Source organism: Copidosoma floridanum, unplaced genomic scaffold, assembly GCF_036245765.1.
Source record: "Copidosoma floridanum isolate Cflo_tuat_1 unplaced genomic scaffold, Cflo_Japanese_pri ptg000019l, whole genome shotgun sequence".
Lineage (NCBI taxonomy): Eukaryota > Metazoa > Arthropoda > Insecta > Hymenoptera > Encyrtidae > Copidosoma > Copidosoma floridanum.
The window spans coordinates 13,353,533-13,378,391 of record NW_028321896.1 but is presented as its reverse complement, the minus strand read 5'-3'; the positions used below and the strand labels follow the sequence as shown (position 1 = coordinate 13,378,391).

The 24,859-nt window shown below is 44.5% G+C and overlaps 1 protein-coding gene across 3 annotated transcripts in view; it reads right to left on the bottom strand.

Annotated features, from left to right (window-relative positions):
- LOC106644421 (uncharacterized) overlaps positions 1-24,859 on the bottom strand; it is a 48,086-nt gene that overhangs the window by 886 nt on the left and 22,341 nt on the right. Inside the window, exons 4-8 of one of the 3 annotated variants that reach the window (XM_089593013.1) lie at positions 3,176-3,398; positions 1,790-1,918; positions 1,632-1,735; positions 569-783; positions 132-471 (exon numbers count right to left, since the gene is read on the bottom strand). In XM_089593013.1, coding sequence (XP_089449139.1) covers positions 132-471; positions 569-783; positions 1,632-1,735; positions 1,790-1,918; positions 3,176-3,398 — 1,011 coding nt within the window. Of the gene's footprint in view, positions 1-131; positions 472-568; positions 784-1,631; positions 1,919-3,175; positions 3,399-24,859 lie in introns of all 3 variants that reach the window. The other 2 variants (XM_089593012.1, XM_089593011.1) reach the window with 2 other exon arrangements.

The window sequence follows — 24,859 nt, the reverse complement described above, 5'->3', positions numbered from 1 at the left end:
TAACGAACGACCGCAACGTGCAATTAATGTTACGTTAGAGCTGCCCCACGCGGAGTCTGGGTGCAACGAATAAGCCCGAGGAGCAAATTAATAAGGCTCGTCAGGCCAAAGGAAAAGATGAAACGACTGACCGGAACAGCCCTCGGCGGGGCGCTGCTGTAGGCCCATGTTCTGCTGTTGCCTGTTGCACTGACCGTATCCCCCGGTGTCTTGTACTTGTTGTTGTTGTTGCTGTTGTTGTTGTTGTTGTTGTTGTTGTTGCATGGCCCCGTAAGATTTGGCCTGTTGGGCTTGGGCGGAGTAGTGGAGGGATTGGTCGTGGGGCGAGGCGACCGGTGGGTAAAAGGTGCCGGTGACGCTGCCGACGTTGTCGAAGCCAGATCGCAGCTTGTTGCACGACACCATCATGCCGTTGGCTATCCCCACGGCGATGCTCGTCGACTGTTGCCGCTCAAAGTTCAGATAACTCACCTGCATCACGCGTAACAAACAGTTGGATTATACACTTATATAGATATTATCATCACCTGTCCGGTATCTTGGAGGATATTTGTGTATATATGTATACCTTTTTGTAAGTCAGGGTGTCGGTGTAACCAGCCCCGGTGTTGGCGCACGAGGATATGCTCGGGCCACCGACGTGCAGCTGATTGTCGCTGTTCATGTAGGAGTAGCGTTTGTTGTGGTCCGACATGTCGTGCTGTTGTTGCTGCTTCGACTGCCCGTCCATTAAATCTCGCTCGGCATCTGGATTCTGCGATACCGGTATGTGCGCGTTGTCGCCTGTTGGCGTACACATTTGCATTTGTGTGTTACCATTACGATTATTACCCAAAGTGTTTATCAGAATTATTATTATTATTATTGTTATTATTATTTCTAATTTATGTAATACGTCGAAAAAAAAAAAAGACAATCCAACCACTACCCGTTGTAAGTTACATCGTTGATTCTACGTTAATTACATGTTGGATCAATGCTGATTTATTTTTAACTTGACAGTATTGAAATCATAAGTTTAAAAACAGTTTATTACAATTGAAAACTGCAATGATATCACGAAAATAGCATTGTTTTGCAGTCAACCACTAATATCGGCTTAAATCAACGCAGGATAAACATTGGATCAACGGCGTAATTTACGACTGATTTCAGCATTGATGTTTTTCGTAGGGTATGGAGATTGTCATATAACATTCCTGAATCACTAAATACACAAATTGATTTATTAAGAAAAAAAACCCTACTCTACGAAATCACAGATTGGGATGTCTTACACAGAGACTCCAATGACACTGTGACATGTACATTTATAAAGAAAATGTAAAAAAAAAAAAAAAAAAAAAAAAAAGAAACAGTATACATGTAGGTGGGCATGGAAACACACGCGCGAAAAGACACAAATCCAATAGCTATTAGGCAACGAAACACACACGCGACCGGCTCCCGGAGCTGCAATACGTTTTACTCGATCATAAAATTTCTGCCGGTTTTTTATGACGGTTATTGCCACGAGGAGAAGAAGAAGAGGTGGAAGGAGGGGGGGGGGAGAAGAAAAGATACATGGCTCCGAATCCGCGTGCGTCGAGAGCAAAGAGCAGGAGGAGGAGAAGGAGGAGGAAGAGATTTACCGTCGGGCTCGGGACTGGCGACGGGCGAGATGTCGGGCGTGTGAATGATCGGCGTGTACGGGCTCCCGTAGAGCGAATTGTTCTCCGATTTGTAGTCCTGTATACTCTGCTGCTGCTGCTGCTGCTGCTGTTGTTGTTGTTGTTGCGGCTGCTGTTGCGATTGAGGTGGCTGTTGTTGTTGTTGTTGTTGTTGCTGTTGTTGTTGTTGCTGGTGATAGAGCGACGAAATCGGCGAGTGCCCACCCCACGGCATTTGCGGTATGCCCTGGAAGTTGTCCATCTTCGAGCTGCGGGAGAGAAACGATCGGATGAAATGTATCCTATGCCGTTTCTTTCGTTTGTTTTGCTCGTTTGATTAATCAACACACGCGCGCAACAGTCCACTAATTAAGAGACGCGCAGGATCATATAAATACGAGGAAAAGCTAGCATTGTTTTTTTTTTTTTTTTTTTTTTTGCAACTCACGAGGGAGAGACGATCAATTATTATTATCATCATCATCATCATCGTTTGAGCAGCATTGTCGGTTTGCTTTCTCTCTGTGTGTGTATACGTATAGGTGCTAATAAACGATTACACGGGAGTGTAGCGTATAAAAAAAAAAAATACAGAGCTACAACACGTGTTTTCCCATATGTGCTTTTTGGCATGCATATTCATTAGGCTTGCAGGAGTTCACACATACATGATATACGTATAGTATTATAATGCGTATAGGTACATACTATACGTCGAGCTAATTAGAAAAAAGAGTTTATCGCATTGTTTTTTTAACGCGTGTAATGATACGTAGGTGTATATACATATACATATACATATACGCATACAGCAGTCACGCGTTGAGTTTTCACTGTCATTAATAAGATGATTATCGGAGGCCTCGTATGGCTGTTGATACGCCGCAGCTGGTGCATGAGGGTATATGTGTTTTTCGTTCCAAGAAGCTATATATACCCCACCTCTACTCCTTTGACGCCCGTGTGGTAAAACATACAAATGCCGCGCAGGTATTTGCCCTCGTTGGATACATGTTCCTCTGCTTACACGTATATATATATATATATATATTTATGATATAGGAAGTTTTCAATTAATTTAATAAGCGACGCGGATCCCCTGTTGTACACGTAGGTACGCGCTTTAAATATTAAAACGTATCCTTGAAATGTACAAGAATATAACACGCGCGTATATAGGTTTGCGATACCCACATGTGCACCTAAATATATATAATATGTATGCGAGTGCAATAAAAGTGCATAATATTTACCTATCCAATTAAGCACATTTTAATGCAATGAAGCACCGACTCTGTACCGCGAACTGATTCGATCGAGAGGGACACCCTAAATTTCAGGGCAACGGCAACGACTTGCTCGATATCACCAATTATTGCTCTGGACAGTAGATGATTTTACATCGGAGCGAGGAGGCCTTTGGTAAAAGGTGTAACGCGTATACTTGTGGATCAAAAGAAAAGAGAGAGAGAGAGAAAGAAAAGGGGCGAGGGAGAGAATAAAGAGAGAGAGAGAGAGAGACTCACATGGTATGATGAATGGCGGTACCAGCGGGGCTCGGCCTACTGCCCGGGGCGTTCGTCGCGGATGGAGGCGAGGACGGGGCCCCCGGTGCTCGCTTCGCGTGTTTCCGTCTTCGCGGCCGGTACTTGTAGTTCGGGTGCTCCTGCATGTGGATGACCCTTAGCCTCTCGGCCTCTTCGACGTACGGCCGCCTGTCCTGGGGCGTCAGGCCTCGCCACTTTTTTCCTGCAACAATCGCGCGAAACGTCATCACATCCTTCTTTTTCTTCTTTTTTTCTTTTTTTCAACCATCATACAAAATTTATACACATACATATATATTTTACGTTCACATCATGCTCTCGAGACATATATTTGTTGACGTGTCTTACCAAAGTTGTTTAATGGTTTTTGTTTTTTCCTGCTACGTACGTGTGGTTTGCGTGGAAAAAAAAAAAAATCGGACAATCATCACTTTAAACCAAATATCATTTTTTTTTTTCACATGCAATATATTTCAAATTATATATATTATATGTACAGATAAACAGGTATATTCTAGCGATTGATCTCACAAATAATGTTCGCTCGTTGTATCATTAAAATTTACCTGATGTATTCATGCCCAAATTGAAATACGGCGGCATTTAATGGTACACCGGCAATTTCCATTGAAAATTCACGTACATTGCTCAAAGCCCAAGTGCACGCAAATTGGAATAATATATAGGTTTAAGGAAGACCCGGCCGTGCTTTCTCTCTCTCTCTCCGTATGAATAGTCGATAGTCGCTTCTTTCCCCGGTGCAAAATGTATATTAGGTATACTCAAGTACGTGTTTTCACGGCAAAGCAACGGATAATCCAGTGACGCTTACACGCCCATTATACGGTTAAAGAGGAGAGTTGAGCACCGTGTACTTTTAGGAGCAGAAGAGGGAAAAGCAAGGAAATATGAAAATAATGCAAATCGGTTGTATTAATATTTATGATGGCGACGTGGATGTGAGTACGCGTCTATAATTAGAAATCGGTGAGCCGGTTAGGAATGTTCTCGCGCTCGCCAGCCATAGGGTGTACAAATGAGATCGGGAGAGCCAATAAACCAAGGCGCCTTTTAGCTGCGTGTCGCGAAAAGCCACCGATTTTTCTCGACGGCTGCTTGATCGATCGTTAATCGATTCGAGCGATTATCCAATCCATCTTGTATACACAAGCGTGTGCGTATACACGGCAGTGTTTACTTGACATAGGTATACTATTTATCATGTGTATGGGTACACATCACCTATATATACGTATAATTTACAAACACGCATCACTCTTGCGGCTCGAGTTGGGGCGCCCAACGAAAAATCTCCATGTAGCAGCGTTGACGATCAAAGTTATTGTATCCTCGATCTTGGCAAAATAACAGCCACGATTAACGAGACTCCCCTTTCGGGTTGCATGTATCGTGAAAATTTTCCACGGCGATAAATCCGGCCACAATCGACGGTAATTCAGCGCAAAAGAGCCGGCCCGATAAAATCGGCCGATCGCGCGTCTAATGTAACGTACTTTCATCAACGTGCGCGCTCCGTGAGCTAATCTCTCCCTCTCGTCAACGCACTCCTCGAACGAGGAAATTAAAAAAAAATTTCGCGATGGGTTGCGTACTTATACGTACACCAGATACAATACCTATATACGTCTAACTCAATCGGACGAGCACACTCCTCGCTACGGGTCAACTTATGTAAAAGCTCGCACAAGTACACGGCATCAGTGTATACATATGGCAAGCTGCACGGAGAAAGTGTGAAGAGCATATATTATACGAGAGGCGAACGAAGGTTGGGATCTAGAGACTGTAGTGTACAATACAAGGAGAGAACAACGATAGTCCAAGGGACAATACGCATGTATGCACCATAGAAAGAGAGACGTCATGGGTGACTCTATTGTGCGTATGTATGTTTTATTTACGTGATTACAAGTTCATAACAACAACCGAGCCCTTTTTGCCTCGGCAAACGATCCGTATACGTATGCATACACATAATATACAGGTAATGAAATAACAACACTTTAACGCGCTATCATCAGCCGCGAGGAAGGGCGCATCTAATGCAACGTAAACACGAATTAATGCCCGTGTGTACGTATAAGACGCATGAATTATAAACGTATAAAGAACGGGGTGTTGGGGGGGTACACGGTGCTGGTATATATACCTACGAGGGAGGATGACGCGAAAAAAAAAAGGAAAAAAAACGCCACGGAGGGAATATAATATAAGATGCACACGCACGCTCGTCGGAGACGTCAACGCGCGCTTGCATGTGCGTGCCAGAGTTTGTGGTATTATATACGCGTGTATGTGTATATATTGTGTACATGTAAGAGAAAAGAGAGAGAGAGAGAGAGATGCTGTGTGGGGGCGTAGATATGGGTGCGCCCGCGTTATTCTCTATACACGTGGCGCGGAGTGGGCCCCGGACTATTATTTCATATTTCATTTTGTGCGGTTGAAACGCTATTGCAACGGGGCCCCTCTGCTTAGAGGCCTCTTCCTTCTCTTGTTCTCTCTCTTTTTTTATACGTTCGAAGGAGGAGGCGCGTCGAGAGGTGGAGTAGGAAAAGAAAAAAAAAAAAAAATTCGAGCGAAACACTCGAGATTAAGCGAGAGAGAGAGAGAGAGAGAGAGAGAAGAGAAATCGACCCGAGGGCAGTCTCTGCAAGTATATATATATACGTATCGCGAGCCGAAGCGCAGAGAGGGATAAGGAAAGAGAAAGGAAGTGAGAGAGAGGAGGGAGGCATCCCGAGCGCGTGCCTCTGATCGATGGAGATTTTTAAGAGCCCCGGCTTTATTATGCCTCTCCTCGCGTCCCTCGATCAAATTGATTGAGCTTCTAGAAGCACAGCTCGGCTTTTAAGGATACACGCACATCCCCAGAGAGAGAGAGAGAGAGAGCGCGTATCAACATCGCGGTACTTAAATAGGCGTGTGTTCGTGGTATGTCAAAAGTACCTACACACGCGTCACACGGCCACACATCTATAATTTGATTGGAAAATTGAACGGGTGTGCAATTCGTTTTCAATTTAGTCAAAACGTGATGCACACCACCCCTCGTAAAAATATTAAATCGACAGCAACCGCGTCCCGGTGGGTCGAGTACCGCGACACCGAAAAACAAGAGCAGATTAATGAAGACATCAGCAGGTATGTAAGGGTGGCGATGCAAACGTCAGCGCAGTCGGCTAAATTAAAAGGACGCGCGCGCTCGGCCATTAGAATATGGTTAACGAGGAGGGGCATAAGCGCGTGTGTCTGTGGTAACGAATCACCGCTGTGTCGAGTACACGAACATTGTACTCGGGTTGAAAAGATTTTTACGCGCCTCGCCTCTCCATTTCTTGGATTGAAGAGGGTCGAAGTGAAGAAGCGACTTTGTGGGTGCGTGGCGGCGAAAAAGGAATACAACTCGTTTGACGGGGAGGGAGACTTTGAGAGCGAGTTTTTTGTTTTTTCAAGACGGAATGAAAAAAAAAAAAAAAAAAATGCACTCAACGCTTACCGATGCCTACATGGAGATTTGGACCACATATGGTGGTTTGCTACACGTAAAAAGATCTTTTTTTTCCAACGTATCGATTGGCGATTAGTTTGCAGACCAAGGACTCGACTCGCGCCAAGTGCTTTGTAACATTTACCGAGGAGAGCACACGACACTGTAAAAGAGGGGTTTTCATGATTCAAGTGCGTTACTTTAGTTAATAGATTAATATCTTTTTTCTCTCTCCGACGAACAAGGGCATTTACTTTTGTTCGCTTGAAAATTTTCCCAAAAATATCACATGATTACTCTGTACCTTTTTTACAGCCTATATACTCTGATTATCAATCACTATTTACACATTAACTATGTTTTATTTGAGACGATGGATCATGTATTTATTGTTACCTCTTTTCTATTACGTAATTTGCTGTGTTCGTCATTTTGTGCTTATTTGTCATTGGTACTTTGTAAAGTTATTCTTGAATGTGCTCATAACTTATTTTACGACTTGATTACTCGCTAAAATACTATCTCCAAGAAAGAAAAAGAAAATTTCTCGTAATTAAGAGAATCTTTGGAAACTCCATCCTACTGTTGGCGAATCAGGGGAGAGTTCACTCGTCGAGAAAGGAAAAAAGGAAAAAGCAATTTCGATCGCCTCTATCGTGTCCCGAGAGCCACTAGGTACCTGCTGATAATCGCACGAAAAAAAAAAAAAAAAAAAAAAAAAAAAACGAACGAGTGCAGGGGGCACACACAGATCTCCCGGCGTCCCGCAACAAATAACTTGTAGCGCGAGTTGTCGCGCACGTTTTCCTCCCGCTCTTTCCAATTCATCCTCCTCCTCTTGGGGGGTTCGTTTGCCAGAGAGACAGATAGAGAAACCCAAGGGGACGTACATACATACATACATATATATGTATATATTTATACACGTGCACAAGCAGCAGCAGCGGAGAAGGCAAAGAGAGCGATCAGACGGGCAAGATCGACGGCTCGCTCGCGCTAAGCGTCTCTCTTTCTCTGTGTGGTTTATTGTGTGCCCTGCTCTTTTCCTCGAATTAATTAAATTAACGATTCTACGAACGACGTATCGGCGTAATTGACGAGAGAGGGAAAAAGCAAAGAAAAGAGCAGCGGTGCAGTAGGTATATGTATGCACGTGTACATAACTCCCGCGGGCGCCTCCGACGCCGGCACACACGGGACATTTATTTATTTATTTATCCCCCGGTACGAGAGGCAGCGGCGCTCTCTTGAACGTCCCGACGCTGTCACCCTCCTGTACCGCTTTTTAATCGGCCCCGCGCTTTTCGACGGAAACACGCTGCTACACTCGCGAATCTCAGCTCGAGATCCCCGAGAGATAACCCGTGGAAGGCCCCGGGGGAAACGAAGCTCCCTCTCGATCTTCCCCTCCTCCCCCTACCAGTGGCTCATGCACTGCATCGGAGAGATTTCCATCTCTAGCGTGTGACAATTGAAACGCGCGCGCGTGTGCATATACGTACGACGTGCAAACGTACAATGTGCGGACACAACCGAAGGGGAGCACTTGTACGTTTTACGAGCTTAATTGATTGTATATATATATACGTTTTTAATTGAACGCCATGTGTATACCTCACTGCCGGATATTGCTTTTTGTTCAGCTATACATATAGATAAAGTTAATACACGCGCTTTGTACGTTTAAATGAAACGCCATCACATCATCGAGAAACCACCGAGCACCCGTGATTTACCGCCTCGTGGAACACCTGACTCATCGTGCGCGAGACCAAGAGTCTTGTGTAGCTCCGATTAAGCGCGGCAATATCTTCATCCACGGTGCCTGGTAATTAATGTTTACTCCATCCACGCGCCGAGATTCATCATCGTGATTAATTTTCAACGCGAGAGGGGGCTGTATCAATCGCCGGCGAAAGCTCCGACGCCTCGATTACTTTGGGCGTCGGTCTTTTTGATTTGTATATACTTACGAGGGATAATACAACCGAGCGCTCGTCTTTCCGAGCCATCGCCGGAGCATCCACGTGATTTCCTCAGCCGCGTGTCCGTGTACAAAATATTGGACCGAGGGATTCTCGGATCGGAAGATGCGCGCACGTAGTAGATCGGTACCTGCACTCGGTGGCCGTCCTTTCTTCTTCGGGCATATTCTCTGCGCGCGTAGGTATGTAGGAGAGGGGGGAAGGAAAAAAAGGCCCCACTCGCGTATTATGCGAGAGCGCGTAGGCTCACTTTGGTCGGGCCGTGTGCGCGGGGGGAGGGGTAATGCAAAATGGAAAATGGCCCGCGGGCGTCGCGTGCGCGCACCGGTAAATGCCTTATGGATTAGCCGAGGCTCTCTCTCTCTCTCTATTTTTCTTTCTTTTTCTCCGCGATACCACCTTTCGATTATGCATTCGCCCCGGCGTCTCTTCTCTCTCTTTCTCTCTCTGTAGGATAGCTTTGCTGTGACCTGTTGCTCCGCGTGTGGGTGCACTCGATCGCCCTCGAGCACTGTTGTTGCGAGAGTTCGAGACCATCCAAGGTTATTTTTTTTTTTTTTTTTTTTTTTTTTTTTTTAATGCACGAGCCCAGCTGCTCGTTGCGAGGATCCACGTTAGGGCTCTCAGTTGCGCGAGATTCAAGTTGTTTCACGGTGACAGAAACCATACCGCGGTTTTTTCAATGGGCGAGTCGGTCTTACCAAACACGGGCGTTACTACTGGATTACGAGAAACGAGCACCGATTGTCCGCCGGTACTTTTTCCCCGTTAAATAATAAATCGTAAGAAATTAGCAAACAGCGTTATGTACCGAAGATGCAAATTTTGCATTCGGCAAACAATCAGGTTAAAAATACGCTCTCTACCCCACCTCGATGCCGTGTGCACACTATCCAAAGAGATTTTCCATTCGAGTGTGGAAGAAAAAGAAGAAGAGGAAGAAGTGGAAAAAATATATATATACTATACTGTTAATTTATGCGCTGCGGCGAGCGCTATACAATGCCAGCCGGGGTTAAAAAAATGTATACCCCCACGTGTGTGTGTGCATAACGATTGCATATTCAATTAAAATCGAGTTCAATGAATCCGGTGGACAAAGGAAAATTAAAGAAACGCGGCCCGTGGGCTTTCGCTGCGCCGTACTTGGATGAAAAAATGCGCCGAGTTCGATTGGGGGAAATAAAAAAGAAAAAAAAGAAATAAACAAACGAAACAAATTGTACTAGTGCGCGTAAAAGTGATGAATAAAAGAATCCCCGTGTCCATAAATTATATGACGACCAAAACGGATTTCCTGGCGTATGTATATGTACGCGTACTTATATACAATACCCCTATGGCGCTGCAAAGTACGACGCACACAGATGCACTCTCGCGTCCGATGCCCTCCTCGACCCACAAATATGCACGCATTCCTCAATCATCGCGCGTATACATTATTATATATGTTTATGTGGGCGATAAAGAGAGAGAGAGAGAGGGTCATTAAATCGGTTAGCCTCACCGCGCGGGCCTCGCTCGCGACCTGCATAACCGAGCAGCGAAAAACACACGCGCGCGCCATCCCCCGACGAATTAATAACGATATACGGGCGGTTCCCTTTCCGAGAATACACAGGCTCCCCTCTTTCGGCGCGTCCGATTAAGAAGGAAAACAAAGGGGGAGGATGGAAAAAAAAAAAAAAAAAAAAAAAAAAAAAAAAAAAAAAGCAACAACAACGTAACAACAACGATAAAGGAGGACTTGGTTCGTTGATCCTCCGAGCCGAGCTCGGGGTTTTTATCATGCCGGGCGTGTGGGTGTGCAGCCTCTCCTCTCTCGTTCTCGATTTCGGTGTCTGTAATAACCCAAGCGACGGACGCTTCGCGGAATGTGTCCTTGCGCGTGTACGTTTTTCGTGATGCGCTTACTTATATACATGTATGTACATATACCTACACGCCCAACTGCGATTTAATGAGCCCCTAATAACAATCGAGTCCTCTCCCCCCCGAGGGATCCTGTGTAATACACAATATGCACCGCGCGTGTCCGACCCGGTGGTTATTTCGGCGGTGGTGATTTTAGTAAAGTATACGCGTTGCACGAGCTGCTCTACGCTAATGTATTCCCCAAAGACGGTCTCGGGGTTTTTTCTCCCACAAAATATACCCCAACAATACGTCGCGTATCGGCGAGGACACAGTTGCGCGCGTATTATCCATCAAACGCGACAAAGACCCACGTCTACGCATACACTTTGGAAAATATGTGACGCGAGGTGAAAAAAATATGCCGCATTTTTTTCCCCCAACCCCGTAACGCTGAATCATATAATATTCACGCCGTATATTACACGTACACGTATACACCGCATTGATGGCTGCGTTATATATATGTATGACGATCTACGCTTGTGACTAACCCCTCTCCCCCGAGCTTGGGTGCCGTATTATGGGCGTGACAAAATCCTGGACGCAAATACTTGGGTCGCGCGTCTGGCACCTTTGCACTCTGCCACTTTCTCTCCGATATACCTATATAGGCTCCGTAGACGCGCGGAGGTCTTTTCGAATGGACAGCCGTACACGCGGTGTATGTAATTATTGAGCTCCGGCTCGTTTTGCTAAATGCATGTGTATACACATATATAATGTAGGATTTCCTTTCGTACAAACTATAATCCCTCGGTTGCTATCGACATCGTGAAAAAATTCTCGGCGCGTCGAGTCGCGTATGTAATTATATGATTGTGATTAAACAATTTTCCACGTGGCAATTGAAATCTACGTCGCCAGAGTGTATAAATATATATGTACGTCGAGTAAAGTGTCCATCGATCGAGGATGAGAGAAAATTAACAAAACGCCACTTATTGGTCGCTGATGGGAGTGTAGCAATTATACAGGGAGCGCGCTTATCTCTTATTGCTATTGCAGCGGCAAAAAAAATATCGGTACCTCAAGAGGATGAGATGGAAAAAATAACAATACAGAGCAGATGCATACCGCGACCTGCTGTATGTACAATATAATATATAGCGTGGACCCTATAGGTATTACACAAGTTAAAATAGGCGGGATAGAGAGAGAAGGAGAGCTGCAAAGCGCAACGTAACAAGACATATATAGGTATATACGTCCGCACACGCGTTTGTTAAAGAAAGAGAGAAAAGAGCGGATGAGGGAGAAGTTGAATGGAAAATAAAGGAATAGAGTGGAAGTAGTCGTCTCTCTCTCTCTCTCTTCTCCTCCATCCACTCGAGGAAGCGAAACGCCGGGACGATGATCGCGTGCGTGCGAATAAATTGTGCACCTCTCTCTCTCTCTCTTGGAACAAAATACAATGCACCGCAATGCAATAACTGTTATCTCTCCCTCCGCCCGTTTCGCTCTTTTTTGGATACACCCTCGCGTGGCTCTACTTTGCACCGTCCCCTCACACCCCCGCACGCGCGACTGATTGTTGTCGTTATTTTATCAGCGCTTTCTTTTTTTTTTTTTTTCTTTTTTTTTCAAACAGATGCTCACAAAAACGGGGTACATGTAGGTTGACGTGTCCTCGTTGGATCGTACGAGACCATTATTACAGCCGTTTCTTTCGTTGCTCTTTTATCCCCTCTTCCCTTTGTTGAACGCGATTTTGTCAACTTGCATTTCGGATCTCGCTTGCACTCGTACAATATACCCATTTGTTCACATACAAAGTGTATGTAATGATTTTTCGTTGTCGTCCCTTGTGTATATATATATATAATATATGTGTACCGTTGGATGTGTACATATACCTTGTACAAAGTTCGCGACACACTGCGCAACGGCGCGACGTCTGATGCGTGTCACCGAGATTTTACACGAGAGATGACTCATCGAGGCTTTGCCGTTTTCTTCGTGTGTAGGTGTATACCCACTTGGGAAACTTGTGTTGTCGATCGGTCGCAAGCTCCTTTCCCTTTTTCAGCCTCTGATTTTCTACACGATCGGCCTTACTTTTGTGCCTCGATATTTTCAAAGTTGCGACTAACATACCAATGCCTTTTGTCTCCCTGAACGTATAAAGCATTTGGGCTTATTGTTAACATGCAACAACCCACCCTGCAACGTGAATCCTTTGAAGCCCTGTAGTATAAGCTCTTGTGACTCTCAATTTAAATATCATTTCCCGTACTGATTTCTGTTAGGATCACATTCTATTGTATTATCTCGTAAAATCTCATTTTATATCATTATAACTTTTAAATTCTGCAAGTTAGATGTACCTACTTGGGTTGTACAAAACTTACGTTGTAGGGTCATTGGATTAAGAAAAAGCTCAAAGTATGTTTTTACACTGCTCTTAAAACAATAATGTTCTTAAATTTTAAAAATCCCCAATTTAAGGGCTGTACAGTTATTCCTTCATTCAGCAAATTTGGATACATATTTAAAAAAAAAAAAAAAGAGTCAACTTTTTTACAAAGTATATCACATTTTGCATTCAGTGTAAGACCATCATTTCCGATCCTGACGACGCGAGTAAGGATCTCCTTTGTTCCAAAAAGCCCAAAAAAACTCGTAGAAAGACTCAATTACTCACGCGAACTTCAAACGGAGGAACGTACAATTTATCATCGAGTGTGAAAAGAAATTGATTTGCGTACATATCGTATCCTTAATCATCCCTATCTCGAGTAGTTTAACCACAACATCTAAGGTCCGATTGGTCTCTTAAACTCAATGTGCAAGCTTTGAATTAAAAAGCATCGGATGATCTCTGAATTAAAAACGGAGAGGTAACATCTGGTAATGTAAATGAGACAAGAGCCTTTTAAGTAAGTCAATCAAGCGAAGCAAAAAAAAAATAGCCAAAGAAAAAACAAGCAACAGCTCAAGGATCGGGAAGAAGGGGTGCAGCAGGCATCGTGACAAAAGCATATTATGGTATATCACTCATACATACGGAGCTCGTATATACATACATACAAGTATTAAAGAACGAAATCAGTGGCACGCGATATAAACAGACTCGTTTTTCTCATCCTGCGAGCCGCTGCTATACAGGTATAGTATACCGAGGCAACTCCGTGATGGCGATCCATCAAGATTATCGCCATACGGAGAGTAGGGCACGTGCAGTCGAGGGCCGGGACCGCGCCGTGTATAGGTATATAATATGCAGACGTAATAACTGGAGACTCACGCACATATATATATATAAATAATATGATACGTGCAGCAATCGACTTCCATGTACTTACGCGCGGAGCGAAAAGAGAGAGAGGAAGAGAAAAGATATGCAAGGGACGATGAGGAGATTGGCCCGGAGACAACTGACGGAGGGACAAAATGATTTCACGTGCACGGCCGAGCCAACAATTGGCATTTAATTTAAGCGTACATCATTTTTGTCGTTCAAAATAACGAATGATGCAAAAATTAATCTCCTTCCAAAAAAAAAGGCAGGGGGGATGAGACAAAAACAAAAAAAATAATAATAATAATACATCACGAAAAATAAATCGAGTACACGCACGCGTGCACGCAAATAAAGGAATTACGGGTTATATATATCATGTTCCGTGCAAACATCTCCTTTACATTATGGGGGTATACGTATCGACAGCCTATACGTGTGTACTTGTGTTGCACCTTAAAATCGATTAGCGATCTTTACACCTGTTGGGCCGATAAAACACGCGTATTACACGCGCAAGCGTATTCTGGGCGCGCCTATACATCATCATACGTGCATCGACGAGACCGCAATTAAAAAAAAAAAAAAAAAAAAAAAACAAATTGGAAAAAAAAAGAAAAGGAAAACGAAGAAGGAGGTAGGTATACACACAAAGTACATAACGAATGTATGTGTAAACCCGATCAGGCAGCGAACGAGCAGTAGGGGAATCTCACACGCGCATCTCCTTTGGCTCGTTTAAATCTTACTTATCCATACACGTGTAGGTATATGTAGTTACATGCACAGAGGTGCATTTGCATTTGTGTGCTTATACACGTGTGTGGCGCGTGTAATGGACCGGTGCTCGCGCGAAAACGTGATTGCGGTTTAATCGCGCCATAGGTACACCTATAGACACACCTTATATTACTCTCTCTCTCTCTCTCTCTCTCTCTCTCTGGACGTAAGTACATTAGGTATAACTATTACCCCCCGATCTCATGTATATACACCTACGTGGGCATATAAATATATTCGCGCATAGAGTGGACGGCTCGTACAAAACACGGAGGCGCCGCGTCTTCTCATTTCGCGTCTATTGCTCGTGTTTGCGCGGCTATCCGTGTGTACTGCATCGTAAACGGGTAATCTCTCGCGGGATAAACAGCGTTTTGCGTTATTACAGACTTTTAGCGCGTGTACCCGCTTTTACGGGGAAGGTATATATATATTCATGGTGAGGCGCGAAAGCCAGAGAGAAAGAGAGGAGCCGTGTAATTTCGCGCGATGAGAGGTTCATTAGGATATATATATACACCCGCGCGCGAATGTGTTATTTCAATTTTCGCTCTTTAGACCGTGACATTGTTGAGCTCGCGGCTATTTTTTTTTTTTTTTTTTTTTTTACACTTACTCACTCTGGGTGCAATTGCGCGTTTTGATCGTCATCAATTAGCGCGAGCGCGTGTTTTCTTTTTGCTGTTTTCCGCGAAAAATTATTATTAATTTGCCATCGGGGGTTTTTTCAAGCCTCGATGATAGATACTAATGGTCCCATTACCGCGACAATTATGATCACTTGTGGATAAAAAGAAGCACACAGGGTACTTTGCATCTTCCTCCTCGAGCAAATCACACTCGTGACTAACGTATACATTAATCGATCGTCCACTAAGTGGACTCTTAATTAATAAAAAAAAAAAAAAAAAAAAACGCCAAGTAAAATTCTTGCAACAGATACACATGTATATTATGCCATGCATCAAAGTGCCACAAAAATTAATCTTGCGATACAGGTGTACTCGGGGTGCACATATACACATATATAAATCATCGGGCGCGATCGTAAAATACTTTCAAGCGTATTAATAATTATATACGTAAAGTTACGTCGGTCGGCAATAATGGTAATAAGTAATAGCCATACCAAGTCGCTCAAGGCTTCGCGTTAGCGTCACTGTGTACACAGCGAAATAGCGAGAAGGGGGTTGTCGATTAGCAACGAAAAAACCAACACGGACCACAACGAACGACATTGAATGAGACACGGCTACCAAACGCAAAACCCCCCTCGAAAAGAAAGGGGGATGTTACTGTATATTACGTGCGTGGAGGCACCGAACCAACACCTCGAAAAGCTGATTATGCAAATGAAACGAGCCCCCGGCGGAAAACCTATTACGAGCACCGTGTTCTACAAGGCGCGTCTTTCGGCCCAAGGGGAAGCCAGAGAGAGCATAGGTACATATACACATATATATATATATATATATATATATATTTGTGAGATGCCGAAATAGATCGTAAAAACGCAGAAACGAAGAAGAAGGATGAGGACTCTGTATAATAGGGGCTGCAGGAGGAGGTGGGGAAAAAAGGAGGATAGAAAAAGATCAGATAAATATTTGAGCGCGCAGAGAGAGCCCGGGTATATATATATATATACGTAATGCGTAGTCGGTGAGGTCTATACTCCTCTCTCCCTCCTGTGTACGTATGTATATCTTACAGTTGCACTTCGCGAGGGCGCCGAGCGTAAAGCGGAACCTTCGGGCCGTACGTATACATATATACGTGCAGTCTTATACGCTTTGCACGGACGTCGTTTTCATGCAAGACTGGCTTCGCACAGCCGGACGATGAGGAAGGACGGCCGGGCTACGAGGTAGGTACAAGAAAGAAGTATATTAGGTGCGTATATTGTGTGGGTTTGCCTTTTTTGCCACTGGTTGTAGGTAGTGTCGCTGCCGTAAGTAAGTAAGTATATGTATACAATTATAGGTGTGTAAGGAACTAGGTGTACACCTATATATAATACATGCTCCTCCTCCTCCTCCTGTTTATAGTGTCGCAAGGACTCGCTTGTTTTTTGCTTCCCCTTGCGATTATTGGACGTTCGATTATTGCTCTATACTCATGCAGGTGCGAGAGACTCCGACGCTGCAATTGTATTATTTTATTTTAGCCGTTACGCAAGCCGATTTTTCCTGATGTTGAAAATTCAGTCGTTTACAGCGTAACCATGGGCTACTCGCACCCACGAGTCTCTGCCATCTGTTTTTTTTTTTTTTTTTTTTTTTTAGGATATGAGGAAAAAATCGGTTACTTTTTTTTTTATCGACGCGTTAATCTGTCGTTAAATATACACGTGGTATTACAACCTTGTATATGGGCTTGGCAATTAGCAAGTCCTACATAACGTATATACCGTACTAGTGGGTACATGAAAAAGAGATGGAATCACAATTTTGCCATTTAAACTTTTCCACATATAATTAAAATTAATCATTGTCGTTGCAATAAATAACACTGGTAGTGCACACACAGATGGTTTATTGAAATAACATAATATACGCATAAATTTTGAATTCTCTTAAATAAATGGCGCTCGCGAAGGTGATGGCACACAAAGCGCGTGACTCGTCGTTCGATCATCGGCAGCCTTGAATGAATAATCCCATTGCGCGTACCCGCGTCACGTTCTCGCAATAATAATTCTTTGGGGGTGGGGGGGGGAAGGTCACTAGCGCAACCAAATCAAATTGATGGCAAAAAAAAAAAAAAATATGCTGCTAGTTGAAAGCAAAACGTCACACCAGCCGAAAAACTTTCGCTCCACGGACTCACGCCCCTTCGGAAAAATCTCCCATTACCCTGTAATCATCGCCGTTGCACCCTATACCACACGGGTCCATATATATGTATATGTATTAATATACGCGTATACGGTCCACTCCTTCGACCACACGCGCGAGACGTTGCGTGTAGCGGAAAAAAGTGCGACGGACCCTCCCAGACGTATATAATATACGTACATATACCTCCACCCGGAGAGAGAAGAAGAAGAAGACGACTCAGCACCGAAGGCTAAACGCCGACAAGATTCTATACGACACGAGAGCCCTGCGTAGAGATGAGATACAACACGAGTAGAGAGAGAGAGAGAGAGAGAGACGTATTATTAATGGTGACAGTAGGCGACTCGGACTGGGCGGGTTGCGCGATCCCCTTCCTCTCGCCTCCCTTCTTCCTTTTTCTGGCTCGTATGAATTTTTTCCTCTTCGATAATGCACTTACGCACCGCCCGGAAAAGGGTTGAGCTGTAGCTGATCCCCCCCCCTTTTTACTCTTTCGCTACGCTCTTCTTGTCCCAGCCACTTAATGCCGCTGATACGGTGTTCTCGCGTGGGCGAGCTCCGAGTCGCTTTTTTGGCTTATTCCCAATTAATATTTTGCGCCTCTCGTTCTTCATCTCCTTCTTATCTTGGAACCGGATGTATATGCGATTGAGGGCCAGTGTTTTTGTCGTCTTCTCCGGCAATTAATTTCGATTAATGTGTCGTTTAATGTGCGCGCGTGCATTCAATGAGACAGGCGTGGCCAAATTCGCGGCACAAAGTAATTGACGTCGTGTTGCAAACCAAAGGTGATACCGAAATGGGCCCTTGCAACGTGAGGACCCCTTTTTTTTCCCTATACAGATGCGAGGCCTTGCTTTTTTTTTCCTTCGGTTAATTTAATGGCCACCCACCGGACGCTTTTTCTGTTTTACCCAACTCATGCGGAAATTTGTAGTGGACTCAGTTTGATCATTAACACCGATAATTGTCCCCTTGCTTCTAAATACATTTGCTAAACATAAAAATATTCAAAGCAGTCGTGAGACTTCAACTTGTCTTTGCGAAACAGTAACTTGAATCAAAGATGACGATTGTTTTAAAAACTTAGCAAATGCCAATGCTTTTTTGCCCAAAGACAAGGGTGGAAAAATATTTCAAGGATTCCAAATTGAATGTTAATTTCGTGTAACAGAATTTTCAAGATTCATAAGTTCAAGTAATGGGGGGTGGAAAAGGTCATGCCTCGGGTTTATTGTCATAAGATTGAAGGAAAACTACAATCAGTTATTGAAAAATGCTCGTGTTGTGGGGGTTACGAAGGGATGAAAAGCTTACGCGGAGGATTCGTGTGCAATGAAGAATGTATACACCGTTGGGTCGTACGATTGAATCTATCGAAATCTACGGAAAGAAAACGACGAGCCATTTTGATTTTTGGCTCGGTTGGCTTACTTTTTTCTTCGAGGAAGCTGCACCCGAACAAAAGTAAGCGGAGGGTGAAAGAAAACTCGTTCGGTCGGTTCAAAGGGTGTGCTTATCCTTTCGCAGCTGAAATTTATGAACCGAACCAAGGAAAAATCGTCCAGCCACGCGTATCTCTCGGTTCGCTGGCCCTACAACCGTATAAGTGTCTTCCTGTCGTGTATAGGTGCACCAAGTGTGTAAGTAGGTATGTGCCCTCGCTTCCTTCCACTCCTCTTGCCATCGGCTTATATAACCCAAGTACAGACTGCCGTGCAAAATCTTTGTTTTTTTTTTGTTTTTTTCTCTGTTTTTTCTTAGTCGCGCGATATCGTCTCCCAAGAAAGTCCCTTCATGCATATGCATCGGCAGCGCCTTCTCTCTTTCGCTGCGCAGTAATAACGTCCGTCATACATATTCCCGACGCCCGATCGGGTGTTATCTGTGCGCGCGGGCCGACACGCTCCGTCAGTCCAACACCGCAGAGGAAGACGAGCAGTGCCGATGCGTGTGTATGTATATTATATACGTCGGTAAATGACTCGATGTTGGTCGAAGGTCGGCCAAGCGTCTGATGTGTATGTTATGTTTATCCATCGGATAAAGCCCATCTCTTGGGTATGTCGAATAATTATTGGGTGTGGGTGTCGCTGAACAGGTAAACCATAGGCCGTATGAATTTTCCTGCGGGAGAGAGTTGAAAATATTTCAGAGCGTGTATACGTACAGCAAACGCTTTAGCCGCTCAGGGCTGTATCGATTGAGAAATTGCCGATTTATAAGAGCGTCGATGAATAAATTTTTATTTCTTACCGATTTGCTGTATCGATTTGGGAAACGAAAAAAGATCCTTTCGACAGCGTTAATCCACGCCGTACACGTGTTTCAGTGTACCACGGGTCCCTTGTGTACACCTATATAAAATATCCTAAAACAATTTGCCGCTCGAAGCTTACAAACAGCGAATTATCCCCTTGGACAAAAAAAGGCTCTTGGGACGATGATACGCGTACACTGTGGCGTTTTTTGCCACCGCAGTCTCTCGAATCGTGACATTGGAGGCGTTTTTTCCTTCCAGCTCCATCATTCGGGTGCGCAACACTCGCGCTCTTTTTCTCCATCTATTATTTTTAATAAAAAAATTTACATTTTGATCAAAATTCTTCAAAAGTCGATCAGTGAGCTGATATTATAATCCCCCGCCGTGCTTACAGTATACACTTGGTATATCCAAGTAACACGTCCATCACATCGCAGGCGCTCGCGGTACATTCATGCTGTGATCCATCAAGCTGCACCGCTACTGTGTATAGCCCCACACACCACTGACAGTATACTTACAGACCAGACCCCACAGTATCGTCGTTCCATGTACCAGCCACTAGCGGTATAGCCCATCACACACACACACACACACAAATCGTCCATTTGTGCGACAGTCGATGCGTCGCGCGTGCACGCACACACACAGGGTATATGTGTATAATAGTGTGTTGTATGCTGGGCGAGGTGGGTCGTAAGGTAAAGGAAGGCGCTCTCACGTGCAAAGGGGTGCGGCCGTCTCTGCCTGCACCTTTAACGCTCGGGATGTATATAGTCGCGGCTCCACCTCATTACCCGGCATTCTATGCATCCACGCGCTAGTACCGGCTCTCTCGCTATATATACATACATACGCCTGATTATTGCCTTTGGTGCTCCTCTCTACCCTCCCATCTCTCTCTCTCTCTTTCCCTCCGAGGGAGTCGCTCCTTTCTCTTAAATTTTATTTTCTCTCTCCTCTTTTTTTTTTCTTTTTTTAAATTCTTGCCCCTCTTTTTTTCACCGGCTTTGTTTCATAGAAAACGACAAAAAGGGACGCGACTGTGCGCGCACACGTATTACATATATGCATGTATAGTACACTTTATGATTCGTGCGTATACATAAAGCGGTCATCCCTTCATCGAGTTGAAAATCCGAGCCGCCGGATTTTTCGGAATCCGCGACAATTGTCGCTGTCGTCTCGGTGTGTCTTGCGAAACTGAAACGCAACCCTCATATTTTCCACAGGGAGCTCCGGACTTATTGTGCCACCGCACGTCCCAGAGATGAACAATGGGGATTTTGTATTTATGCACACGCGCGGTAATTGGTAAAAAAAATATCGCTCCTACATGCATCGGTGCACGAGAGGCGATGAATAGGGAATCTATCGATAATTACGTCCCAGGAGTATAATGGTCATAATTGACAATCGGCGAAAAGCATTCATAATTCGCTTTTCTCCCGCAATTACAATCATTTCGAGTCTTTGCCCCCCCCCCCTACCTTATATGTTAGTCTATTTCGATGATTTGAAGGAAAAAAAAAACCAACCTTTTGTTGTGCAATTGTTTGTTTGAGCTGCATCAACTAAAATCCAATTAATTGCCGCCCGCTGGCAGTAACCCTTTTTGTTTTACAAGAGCATTTCCAACCCACGCGCCCGAGTTTGTGGGGAGGGGAAAAAAAAAGTAAGAAGCCCTCCACTTTGCCTTATATATGTATGCGTTACTTGGGCTGGACAAAGGTTTCAAAGAATAATTTGCCTCGATGCATTGATTTTCAATCATATTTTGATACTTGTGCTTTGGAGCTATGTAGAAGGAGTTCGCTCTGTCTCCCTGGGATTTGCGTGTGCACGCAGTTGTCGGGCGCCTCGAGTAGTCCTGCCTCGTTTCCCCGGCGCTTGCGACATCCTTCCGTCTCTCGATTTTTCTTCCCAGGAGTACCGGCGACTCGGATCTCTCGCGCGAGAGAGGCTCGAGCTATAAAATCCCAATTGCTCAATCCGAGCGTTAGTCACTTCCTCCCGTTGCTTTTACGCCTGGAAAGCCGATACCCCCTATTGGTACCTATATACACTTTGACTCGACGTATAATAAATATATGCATATAATATTCACAACGCGGTATAGTTTAACGTGTACCACCTAGAGAGAGAGAGAGTGTCGCATACCTGCTTACTTACTTGCCAACTGCTTTACGAGATCAACACGGGTTTGGTATATAATTTATCGGTACCGAGGCGACCGAGAGACCCGCGTTTCGGATCGGGGGCTGTAAATTTTGCCCCGACTATGCATAACGATAGTGCGCGCCGCGACTAGATTGCCGTCGATTCTGCGCGATACCTTGTACGACAAAATACAACCCTTCCCCTCCCCCCCCCCCATTTGGCGTACATTTCTATGGGATTCTTTTTTTTGTTGATTCTATAAAAAAAAAAAAAAGAAGAAAAAGAGAAATCGATTCATTGGCGATCGGCGACGCCGGGGCTTTTATTGTGCCCGATGCCCCGTGTTACGAAGGTGCCTAACAAAAGAAAAACCGAAAACACAGCCTCCCGGTCAAAAACATTCCTACAAACACACCGTCTGTAACCACGAAAGCAAAAACAAACAAAAAAATAGTAGAGTAGTGCCAACACGATTTATCCCGCGCTGTTCGCGACAGAAAATAAAACGAAAAAAGGAGGCAACGAGTTGACGCACCATATAGTGGGCCCTATAGCTAAACACCGAAACCCGTGTCTCCTCTCCCCACATCAAAGCGGCACATATATACACACCTGCTCTTCTCTGTATATACACGCGTATGGTAATAGTCATACATGCAAAGGAGAGAAATAGACAGTTATTTCCCTCTAATCAGCGCATACTCGAAATCTTTGTCTCTCCACCTTGGCTCAAAAGGCCCAATATACACCACCGGAATTCAAAGGCTCCGTAGACGGACCGCTCCAATCTCCTAACGTGCGAATCTCGGCTGGGGTATCGGAGAGAAAAAGCCTCGTCTCCCTCACTTGTAAGCTACACGAGCTAATCAGAGGTGCTAAAGCACACGATAGCGAGGGGACTGCTGCCGTTGTTATCTTTCGGTGGCGGTCTCTCCCGTCCCTTTCCGCAAAGGGAGAGAGCCTGCCATCACCATTTGTCGTATATATAGGTGGTCTCGCGCTCCTGTACTCTCTCTCTCTCTCTCTTCTATTTTACAGCATCGCAGCCTGTCCCCTTATCGCTCCCCATGTCCTTTCCCCCCATTACTCGTATACAGGGATTTACTTGGCTACACGTGCACTCTGTCGCGGGGCCATCAAATTAATTTTGATTTACGATGCGGTTGGCACGCGCGAACACGCGACGCATCCGTCGAGGCGAATAAGCTTTTGGCATCGATAGAGGAGCTTGGTTTTTCTACTGTTTCACACTGATATACCAATGTACGTATGTGCTCAAGCCACGCTTGGATTTTATATATTCTTCTCCCCCCAATCATTTTTTTTACTTTCTTGTTTTGCTCTCTGAAAAATATCTCAATATTACTATAAATCCGTTATTAGACGCATTTTTATTTTTACACGTGAAATGAACGTGTATTTGCAAAATTTATAGATTTTTTATTCTAATGACAGGGCATTTACCTCCCAAATCACCTCAAAACGCATTAACAGCCATTCGTACACCAACGGAAATTGCCGTTGTATGGTATATATAGGCATTATACACATAAAACACATGTATATATACGTATACGTATATGACAATGATGTACTTGAGTACTATAAAATTACCGATACGAGCGCGGCTAAAAGCCTTTTTGTTAATAATAGCACTGTATTAGAGTCTCTCTTCTTTCCCCCCCCCCCTCCCCTAAATAACTAGAATCAAGTTTGCATATGTATACCATACGTATACAGGTATGATTCATTTTCTCGCTCTCGCATGCAGTTATTTCGTTTACGCGCAATAAACCCACCGACGCAGCGATTAGTTTCCTTGAAAGCCCGGCTGGCTATAGTTCGCGCGATGCGTGCACCGTGGCATTACTTATTTTATTCAGCCTCGATCTTTTTCCGCCAATAATTGCGGCTCTTTTTCCCCCTCTACACGTAATACATGTATATGAATATGCGTACACAATACCTCGGAGACCGGCTTAGTCGTCACGTAAGCACACGTGAATTTCTTCCCTTCCGCCTTTACTTGCGGCTCGTTTTCCCACTTGGGTGTGCACACACACACAAACATGTACATCGCCCCCTCGGCTTTTGCGTCATTGTTTCATCATTTTTCGCGGCTATCGGGTATTAAACGTACGGTAGGTGTACTCAAGAGACGGGCGTCGGCCTCACATGTACGTGGCGCGCTAACGAAGCCCTCCTCCTCCTCTGCTTGTTCCTTATTCTCTCCCCACCGTCAATATACATATAACAGACGAAAAGGTGCAATGTTGGAAAATGTTTGTGTGTGCGTGTTGCACAAGTGCGAGGATCGGCAAGGGCTCCGGAGGTGGAGGAGGGAGAGAAATGGAAAGTGTGTGTCTTGGATATACTATATCGCATAGGTAAAAGAGAGACAGCCGATAAGATCGAGCATCGGGTAATTTAAGGATCAATTAGGGTGCGCGTTAGGGATTTTCAGTGTCGAAGGTGTCTCTTCGTTTTTCACGCGAGCACAGGATTTATGCCTCGTATGTAGCCACGTATGTATATATATATACGGTGCAGAGAGAATTATACCCCGCTCGGGAGGGGTAAAAGATGCGGTCGCTGGGCTTATTGTGTGTGTATAACGTTGACGACTGTGTGTGTGTTTTTTTCTATACGCTTTGTAAACGATACCGTATACCTATATAATAAAAGTACACGGCAGAGAAAGAGATCGAGGGTTTCGCGTCTCCTGTGCGTCGATCCGATGTACGGGGCAAATTGATGACGCGGCGAGTCGTCGAAAATCGGTTTATCCGCGGATCTCGGGATAGGAAGGGTTATCGGTGCCGAGGCTGCAATTATACCGTTGGAAAGCTCGCTCGTGATTATGGAACAATTGACTGGGATCGGTTTTGTGGATCGATGGAGGGGTGGATGAGGGGCGTTTATATCTATTCGGAATCTTAATGGTTGTTTGTTCGAACAACACAAATGCA